Genomic DNA, 9,794 nt, shown 5'->3' on the forward strand with positions numbered 1-9,794 from the left:
TCTTAGTGTTGATCCCTGGACATGAAGCAAGTTCCATTTCCCTTGCTAGCCAGAGATGGGGGGGGGGGGAAGAGCAGATCAGCCGCATCCAAGAGAGAGAACACAGTGACCTAGATTATTGAGAAGAACTTTCATCCCCAGCAGGTTTGGAAACATAGACTGTGGGGCAAATACAGCAGGAAAGGGCAACAAGGAGCCTGAGGCACCCGGCTGTGGCTGGGCTGGAACACCATGCTTAGGCATGAGGAACAGATGCACACTTCCCTCAGTGCCACACCATGCAAAGGGTCCACAGCAAGGCAGGACCTAGAGATGGTTGTGTATCCTCAGGCATTTCCCAGCCTTGGTAGAGGCTATGTGAAATGCTCTTTCCATCCTGCTCCTCTCTGCAGGGTTGGGAACAGGGCACAGGAAAGACTGTATGCTAGAGATACTGCAGCCTCCACCCTCTCCCTGTTCTGGATGGGACTGGCTATGGGCAGCTGGACCTACTGTCCCGCAGGCCCGGCCATGTGCAGAATAGGGAGGTGCAGTTAGAACTGAGAAGTGTGAACTCCAGTGTGCAGTTCCAGCAGAGCTGGTCTCACCTGGAAAAATTACAGTTACAATCATCTTGCTCGCGGTCCCAGGGATTCTCACAGGGGTTCTGACGTTGGCGGTGCTTGTTGGTCCTGAGCTGAGCATCCACACAGCAGGTCAAAATTAGCTTCTTCAAACCACCCCCAGGTGTTGATATTTGTTGGGGTGTTTGTGTGAGCAGGTCAGGCAGAAATGGGTCCCAGGCAGACATGCAATTAGATTGTAGGTGTGTGCACATGGGTGAGGGAAAGGCTGAGGGGGTGCAGGCTGGTTGGTGTCTGCCCACATGTCATGGTGTCCATTTTCACCCCAACTAGGGGCATAGGGACGTGCTCACTTCTTAGGATCAGCCGGAGGCAGCAGTGTCTGGACACTGGTCCCTCAAAGCAAGGAATTTCTAAGATGGCAGCAAATTGCCAAACTGAGGGAGGACTTGATTTGGAGTGTGGTGGCTGAATGAGAAAGGGACCCTTGTTCTTGCTATTTTCTCTCCAGGCGCCAGACATCCTGTCCACTATCTTTATACGGATGCCAACAATGCAGGAGAGGTCCATGCGAGGCTTCCTGTTAGAAGGCGTTGGCATTCTTGCCATGTTTCACCTAGAGGCAGTGATCACCAGCCTCCTTGCCAAGCCTCTGCCAATGGACAGGTACTTGCCACTCCCTACCTCTTGTGCCTGGTGGCACGCACACATCCCATAGCCTGGCAAAGCCCATAGAGTTTCAAGTCAGCTGCAGATCCTTTGGGTGACTTGGTAAGAGTTAACGTCCAACTGTGTTTGGGTAGGAAATACCAGGCTCATGCCTAATGGCATTGGCAGATGACATGACTGTGCCCCAACACTGTCCTAGACCAGGAGAGCCCTTGGCCTTTGCTTCAGTGTCCTATTGCTTCATGACACCACAGGAGCATCTGCAGCTCATATGTAATTTGTGTTCAGTTGCAGTGACACCTCTGAGCTCTGGAGGGCCTTGGGGAGGGATGATGTCTCCACCCTCCACATACTCCGTTTGCTTCTGGAGAAGATCCACTATCCAGCTGGCACAGAGGGTAGCCCATCTGAGGGCACTGCAGCCCTGGGACCTCTCGCAGTAAGTGACAGCCCAAGCCCAGCTCTGTGCATTCCCCCTTGAGGGCTAGAGTCCTGGTTCTCAAGAGCTTGATTTAGGATACCAGGTCGTGGGGCAAGCTTTTCTCCCTTGCTGTCCTGTCCCCTGGGTCGCCCCCGCTCTTCCATCAGCAGCAGAAACACAGCAGCTTCATGCTGCGTGGCTGACTGACTCCATGAGACTTTGGAACTGGGAACCTGTGTAACCGAGAGGCTCCTTCTGCTTTGCAGCTCTGCGTTCAGGCTGCTGGTGCCTCTGCACATCCCAGGCAGAAGTGCAGGGATGTGACTGGGAAGGGATGTGACTGGGAGTGTGGGGATGTGACTGGGAAGGGAGCTGCTGCCAGAGCTGTTCTGAGCTCTCCTGGATGTGAGGAAGAGACCTTTAGACTTGGAGTTATGGATTTCCAGGTGTCTTCCCCAGGCTGACTCTGGTCTTCTCTATCCCTTCAGGCAACATGTGCATCTCTGGAGATGCTGACTACCATGCACTCCAGCTCAGTCCTGAGGGAGCTACTCCCCGAGCTCCTGTGTGCTCTTCTAGAGCAAGTTGGCCACACCGTGGGGCAGGACATGCCGATGCCCACAGCAAGCATCCGGCGGAGGCAGCTGCAAAAGGGGCAGGTGTGCACAGTGGGCAACCCTTGCAGGTAAGGAGTAGGCTGCACCTGGTTTCACAGGTTTGGCCTCACTTCAGTCTAGCTGCCTGCAAGGTGTTCTTGTCCTTGCCAAGGGCTGTGCTGAGCTGCCTTGGTCCTGGCAGCTGAAAGTATCTGGGGTTGCCTGAGAAGCACAGAGTGTGAAATGTTCAGGCTGGGAGGGCCTATTTGTTCCTCCAGTCTGAGCCCTCTGTGACAGGACAGGCAGTTTTAGCCCAAGGACTTCACAACCTCCATTAGTGACCAGCACACACTGGGCTCAAAGTGCTTGGGACCTGGGCATGTGACTTCTGCATGCTCCCATGCTCTACATGTGGCCTTTGTCCTTGTAGGGAGAGAAAAATGGCGGCCCAGTTCTTTCCGCAGTGCAGTTGGCTTGGGAGAGCCTCCACACGTCCCATCTGGCTTCCAGCACTGATTTGTGCAAGGCCCTGCCCTCCCTGTCCCTGTCGGGATTGCAAGGCGTGAGAAAGAATGGCAGCATCAGTCTGATCTGAGCTGCCTGCCTTGCGCAGCAAATGTCTAAGTAACGGGTCCCCGAGTGACAGGGCGTTTTGGTTCTGCTCTGGACGCAGCATCTCGTTAGGGTCTGTAAACCTGTAAATCTTCTCTCTCCCCAGGCTTTCTATGGAGACCCTGGCCTGCGCTATATCAAAGGGCCTGGGGGAGAGAGTGGCTGCAGACCTTTCCAAAGCAGGAACCTGGCCACTACTTGAGAGCCCTCAGACACACCACGAGGGGGTGTGCCAGCTGGCCAGGTAGGAGAGGCAGGCTGGATTGCATCTGTGCTCTAGGCAGCGGGACGAGTGGTGGAGGGGAACTTTCTGTGCTGAACATGCAGGGTTGTGTGGGGCTGGAGACCTAGAGCTCGTGCTCCAAGCGATGAGAGCTGCTGCCTCAGAGCAAATGAGTGCTGGCAGTGCCCAGCCAGTCCCAGAACTAGTGGTTTTCTCTTGCAGGACTCTTCTCCCACTGGGAATAATAACGCCCCAATTTATAGGGCAGGTCTTGAAGTGGGCCAGTTCCCCAACGGAAAATCTCCGTGTGACTGGTACGGCCTTCATCAGCCAGGTAAGGCCCCAGAGAGAATGAGCAGTTTGATGGAAAGGCGGCTGTTTGCTGTGCTCTTTCCCTGGGGAGTCCCCTGGTCCCCTTCCTAGGAGGGAGGATCACTGGATGCGGTTGAGAGGTTTCTCTTCTGTCCTGGCCCCTGCATCGCCACTTCTGCTGTATGTGAAGGAGAGGTAGACAAGGACTGCCTTACAGACCTGCCCCTACTGAGCCTTCATCCTAGCCAGCAGCTCTGAGTTTGGTCCTAGCTCCTGCATCTTCTATAGCTACCCAGCATCCCAGGTAGACACTGCTCTAAAGCAAGCAATTTCCCAATCGACTTGCATCGGCATCATCTCTCCTGCTTAGACTAAGCCCCTGCTTTCATGATTTGCCTGGCTCTAAGCAGACAAACCTCCCCATGTCCAACAGGAGTGCACCGTGTGCTGAGGCTCTTCCTCGCGGTGGTCTGCGGGATTGTGCTCTGGCATGGGTTACTTTTCTGCTGCAGGGCTGGGCTGTTGAGAATGACTGTGCTGGATCTCACGGACACATTGATTTCTTTTAGCTTATGTGTGACCCAGTCCTTGAAGATCAAAAGCTCCTGAAGGCAGTCCTTTCTTTACTTCAGCAGTGAGCCAGGGACACAAATAACCTTGTCCAACAAATGGCAGCCAGAGGACTAGGCAACATCGTGTACGGTGCCCCTGAGCAGGTGAGGTTGGAATCGCTCTGCAATCTCTAGAACGCAGCCCGGCTGTAGGGACCAAACAATGAGGCAGGGCCGAAAGGGTGCGCAAGGATGGAAGTGTATGCAGTTTTGCTGTCTAACCCCTTGTGGTGTGTCTGGAGACAGTTGGGTGTGACAAATGTAATTTTGGTTCAGAAGCGGTTGCCTTGTGTCTCACAGGCACATGGGAATGGAGCCATGGGGTCATGGTCAGATGAGGTGCCAAGCGCTCTGTGAATGGGAAAGCCCAGAGGTGAGGGGCGTAAGCACTGATCGGTGTGTCGTGTCTTCTGTTTTTACAGTTAAAAACCCACCAGAAGGCCGTCGTGGAGACCCTGTTCCAGGCATCATTTGTTCCTGCCAGGCCTGAGATCAGGGAGGAGGGCACGCGGGCACTCACCCGCGTCTTTAAACATCTGGGGACGGATGCGGGGCCCCTGGTTGAGGATGCAGCTATGCACATCAGGCCCTTTTTTAACCATGTGAGTGAGCAGCGCTCCCCACCCCCATTCCAGTGCTCTTCATTCGGGGCCGTTTCAGAGGTGGGAGATGCACTTGCTGCCCCTTGATCCAGCCCAAACTGGAAGATGTTCAGTTCTGTGGAAGACATGAGTTTTCAGGAGGAAAAGCAAGTGAAGAGAATGGGATGACAGATGGGCCCTTGTAGACAGGGAGGGACGCTCAGCAGACGGGGCGAGGCTGCGGCTGGGGTCACGGGGCTCTGTAGGGCTCTGGGGCTCTTTTCTGCTGTGTTACTTCTCCTGAGTCGGAAGCAGAGCTGGGCAGAGACAAGCGACCACAGGGGTGGGGGGTGTGGTTTTGCTGGGATTCAGGATCGGAGCCCCCAGTGCCCGCATGTTCGAGGAACGAGGCTCGCTGCTGCTCCCCGAGCTCTGCTGAGTGCCCTGGCTCCCAGGCAGCCCGCCTGGAGCAGGACCTGCCAGAGCCCACCTCCTGGCACACCACCTGGCAGGCTGGAAGCCAAAGGCTCCTGGCAGGAGCTGTGCCAGGCCCATGAGAGAAAGGCTTGGTTGTGACCACACGGGGGTTTCTCGGCCACAGGACAACGACGGTCTTCGCGCCGTGGCTTTCTCCCTCTTCGGCGCCCTGGCAGGCTGCATGAAAAGAAGGCAAGCCTTTTATAAAATCCAGGTGAGGCAGAGCCTGGGAACACTCCTGCTTCACCTGGAGGACCCCAACCCGCAGGTGGCCAAGGTAAGAACCGGTGACACTGATTTCCTTAGCCCCGCCAGGTCTCCTCAGTCCAGGCCCAGGGGCACTCTGCCCTTCCTGTGTCCAGTGGTGACCATCCCCTCCCCTCCCCTCCCCTCCCCGCTGAGGCGGCTTCATGCAGGCACCTCCTTGAGCTCGGGGCTGCCTCCCAGGTCCAGGGCAGCTTGCACACCTGACCCCCCTGTGCATGCAGGAAATCTCCCTGCCTGGCTTTACTGAGGGGGAGACGGGTGCTGCCTGCAGGTGCCATGTGAAAGGCAGGAGAAGTCCTCCTTTTGCTCGCAGCCACTCCTTTATGCCTAGTGCCAGTCACCTCCTGGCCAGGCCATCCTGTTCCTGGCCTGGGTGCAGTCCTGGGTCAAGAGGCAAGCCTTGGCCTCAGCTCAGCAGTCAGCAGGGAGTACAGACCTAATGTGCCCGTGTTTTTCAGGAGTGCAGAACAACGCTGGGCCTGTGCTGCCCTTACCTGGGCTTAAGGAGGGTCCAGGCAGCCCTGGCCTTCCATACCCAGGGGTCAGAGCAGGGGAAGCAGGAACAGCTGCTGAGGGATGTCTGCAGGCATTTGGTGAGTGAGTTTGTGAGTGGCAGGAGGTGACTGAGGTCAGGGCTCATAGGATGCGGGGAGGGAACTGGGGCACAGTGGAAATAACTGCAGGGGTCGGGTCTAGGACCAGGAGGCACGGGACAAACCAAGATTGCTCCTTCTAGCCCCTTGGTGCTCCCGTTTCCTCCTGATCAGTCCCAGCATGTGGTGTGAGAGCACTTCTCACCGGAGGGAGCTCACGTGTCCTTGGCTCTCTCCAGGCCAGAGAAAAACCTGCTCTTTTGGAGGGTCTCTGCCAGGCAGCCCAGGGACACTACTCAAGCCCGTGGCCAGAAATTCAGATGGCAGCCATCCAATTTACAGGTGAGAGAGGATGCCTGGTCCCTTTTCATTCTCCCTTTCACCCCCAAGAGGAAAGGTAATGCTGTTGGTGAGCAGGATCAGGCTGTTAGTCAGCCCGTGCCTCAGGTTCCCCTGAAAGGCTTTGGAAAGGATGATGCTCCCGGTGTTGCAAGGCTGGTGTTGAGAGGGATTCAACCGGACAGTAAGGCTGGGGGCTGTGACAGACAAGCCCTGTGCTGTGATTCAGTAGTTCTGAGCGATGGAGACGTGTCAGGGACATGGTCATCCAGCACAGCTTACAATTGCTTAGCACCACTTCATGAGGAAGGCAATTGGGAAGGGGCACGGGCCTCCTGGGCCACTGAGTGCAGGGACCTGGTCCTGGGAGCAGTCCTGTCAGAGAGATCCCCACACGCCCGTATTGAGCCCATCTTGAAACTCCTTGGGCTTCTCTTCCTCCTGGGAAGGAGGCTGTGTCCGCCTGCATGTCCAACCCAGCTTGTCAGGGAAGGCTGGGTCCTTGCTCGGCCTGCCCCTGTGCTCAGGGTGCTGAGAGGCTCCTGGTGCCCTTTCCACCCCCAGTGCAGCCCAGGGAAAGAGGCAGATTTCTGTGGATTACTAGAGCTGTTGGGAGCAGCTTGTGCGTAGACTGCCCTTTTCTTCCTGGCTTCCAGCCCTTTACTTAGATAATGAGACCCAACAGTGAACCTGTTGGCCACAACCCACCTGTGATGGCAAACACAGCACAGGGGAGCCAAAAACCTTCCCCTGGACTGAGTTTTCCTTGTGTCCTGACCACGGGAGCTGATCTGTTCTCCCTGTTGTGTGTTTAGGTATCCTTCTGGAGTATGCTGCCCCCAGGAGTGCCGGACAGATAAAGGTTGCACGCCTGCTGAGCTGTAAGTAAGAAATCCAGCCCCTGCACTTCTCTCCCGGAGCCCAGAAGGAGCTGAAAAGCTGCAGGGACCGACCCCTCCCTGTGCTTTGGAGCCCAGTTCATCCGCTCTGCCCTGAGGATAGCCTAAGAGAGCCTTGCCCCGAGCAGGCAGCTCACATTCCCCTGGAGCAGCAGGGTGCAGCACGGAGGAGCTGAATCTGTGTACCTCCTGACTGTCCTGCCCAGGCCCCGGCCTCACTTGGCTTCCTAGGGTCCCTCAGGTTGGGGAAAGTTGTAGCCAGTGCCACTGAATGCCACTGCCAATCCTCCCCTGGGCAGCCTGTCTGTCAAGTTCCTTCATCAGGTGCAGACCAACATGAACCAGGCCTGTTCCACACCAGGTCTGAGTGCCCAGTCACATCCCCTTGGCAATGGCAGCTCTTGGGAAGGTTTCTGGTGACAAAGGCAGGAGAATCTTGTCAGTGGAAGCTGTTGAGAATCTCAGCCTTCCTCCATGGGCAGCAAAGCTGCTCAGTGCCCACCAGAATCAGCATCTCTCCTGGGCTGGGAATACAGGAAGATCCCAATGGAGCAGCCACAGCCATGTCTGTGTGGGAAAGTTTCTGTAGCTTGGGACCCAGAGAGACCACAAGTCTGGGGCTGTTCGAGATGCTGGTGATGAGATGATGGGAGAAACACTGCATCCATTGTGCACTGCCCACCTGCACATCACACCAGAGCCCCGTTCCCCAGGGATGGCCTTGCTCTGGCGCTGCCAGCATGTGTGACCAGTGTTCCCCGGAGGTGGAAGTGTCTGTTCACTAATGTCTCCCTCTCTCCTTCCAGCTCTGCAAACTCTGGGACAGGACACCTCCCAGGAGGTCCAAGATGTGGCCACTCAGGTTGCAGAGGCTATTTCTAAAAGCCCTTGGGGCAGCATATTGCAAGAAGAGGAAAACCATGGGCATACCCTTCCCTATATCACTTCATTGCTCTGTTTTGGGTGCCTAAGGCCCCGCTCCATTTAAAAGCAAGCTCCTAAATTTGTATATGTTCAATAATAAATTATGTTCTGCGTTCTCCTGACTCTTGTTGCTTCTCTCCTCCTGAACACAGCAGAGAGAGAGGAGGGTGAAGCCTTGTAGCTTCACGAGTCTGTTTGGCTTGGGCTTTACGGTCAGGTTTGGGTACCTTGCCTTTTGGTGGGGTTGTGTGGACAGTGAGCTGGGAAGAGGTGTAACCAGAAGGTAGGACTCTGCCGGACAGACAGGCTAGGAACAGATGTTTGGGGATGCTAGGGGGAGGATAGATTGGGTTAAAAAAGGCCACCTGATCTAACTGAACTTCTATACAGTTCCCAGAATAGCCCTGGGGTTTGGAAAGCCCAGCCACTGGCCCCAGCCGTGGGGCTGCTCTTTTCCTATCCCCCACCCCCGACACAAGGTTATTTTTAGCCCCCTAACCCCTGTCCCCCACGCCATCGCTCGTGGACCATCCAGCCACCCTAGACTACCAAACGCTAGACAGAGGCAGTGGGGCAGAGAGCCCAGCCCGCAGTAGCATCCTGCCTCTGCCCTGCAGACAAATCTGGCCCTGCCTCCTTCTGGTCAGCTGACTGGAGAGAGGTGCTAGCAGTGTCACTTGTGGCAATGTTGTTCTAAGGACATGGCACTGGCAGACCAGGTTCTCTAGGTCAATCTGATATCTTTTAGTAGACCAATTGACTAGTTGTAGAAAATGTATCTTAGCAAGCTTTGGGGTTGAAAAGCCCTTCATCAGGCTGAAGAAGCACCTGCAGTTGGTGTACGTGCTGTTCTTGGATGGAAGAAATAGTAAAGAAGCCAAAGGCTGGCATGTAATACAGGCAAGAAAGCCAGTCCGTGAAAATGGAAATGGAGGCATCCGCAGAGGGATGACAGGCTGCGATGGGTGGAGAAAGGGGGATGTAGCAGGTAAAAGTGGAGAGGTGCCTGGTGAGTCAGATGTCTGGCAGGTTGTGGTGCGTCATCATTCCAGTGTTTATATTGAGTCCATGAGTTTCTGTACCTAGGAGGCTGATGAAGTGCAGCTCATAGGCTTGCCCATGGAAAGTGGTTTGTAAATTCAAACAAGAACTGAACCTTGCTAACCTCATCACCAGACATCAACTTCCTACAGCCCAAAAGACACTGAATAGATCCAGGCCATGCCATGACAAGACATGCAAAACCTGCCAACAATATCTCCAGTATGGCGATATCTTCACAATACATATCTGCATCAGGGCACCAAGTGCCTTGATGGAAAATACATAGGAGACACAAGCATCAACTGCACACCAGAATGAGCATGCACCAAAAATCTATCAAAGACAAGAACACTCAACTACCTGTCTCCAATCTCTCAGGCCTGATCCTCAAAGTGAATTTGCAAACCATTTTTCACAGACGAGCCTATGAATTGCTCTTCATCAACCTCCTAGGTCCAGAAATTCATGGACTCAGTATAGACTTTGGAATTCTGACAAACTACAACCTGTCGGACATCTAATTCCCTCGGTACGTCTCCACTTTTACCTCCTAAAAAGGTGTTCCTGGACCCCTGTGGCCATATCTGGCCACATGTGGCTGCAGCTTGCCCAGTAGGCCAAGGGGTCACACAGCAGCAGCTCCACATCTTCAGCCACCATGGA

The 9,794-nt window shown here is 55.0% G+C and overlaps 1 protein-coding gene across 3 annotated transcripts; it reads left to right on the forward strand.

Annotated features, from left to right (window-relative positions):
* The first annotated feature begins 1,082 nt into the window (after window positions 1-1,082).
* LOC132246535 (protein maestro-like) lies at window positions 1,083-8,191 on the forward strand. 3 transcript variants are annotated; one of them, XM_059719668.1, is made up of 12 exons: window positions 1,083-1,229; window positions 1,521-1,671; window positions 2,142-2,338; window positions 2,968-3,105; window positions 3,307-3,418; window positions 3,966-4,112; window positions 4,430-4,609; window positions 5,190-5,342; window positions 5,791-5,925; window positions 6,165-6,267; window positions 7,080-7,145; window positions 7,970-8,191. In XM_059719668.1, exons 6-12 carry the CDS (start codon window positions 4,065-4,067, stop codon window positions 8,149-8,151), a joined length of 867 nt encoding a protein of 288 aa, XP_059575651.1. In that variant the 5' UTR covers window positions 1,083-1,229; window positions 1,521-1,671; window positions 2,142-2,338; window positions 2,968-3,105; window positions 3,307-3,418; window positions 3,966-4,064; the 3' UTR covers window positions 8,152-8,191. The 3 variants fall into 3 exon arrangements, with proteins under 3 accessions (XP_059575651.1, XP_059575650.1, XP_059575652.1); XM_059719667.1 differs by having other exon boundaries at window positions 1,527-1,671; XM_059719669.1 differs by lacking the exon at window positions 5,791-5,925 and having other exon boundaries at window positions 1,527-1,671.
* Window positions 8,192-9,794: the final 1,603 nt, after the last annotated feature.

Source organism: Alligator mississippiensis, chromosome 16 (assembly GCF_030867095.1).
Source record: "Alligator mississippiensis isolate rAllMis1 chromosome 16, rAllMis1, whole genome shotgun sequence".
Classification (NCBI taxonomy): Eukaryota; Metazoa; Chordata; order Crocodylia; family Alligatoridae; genus Alligator; species Alligator mississippiensis.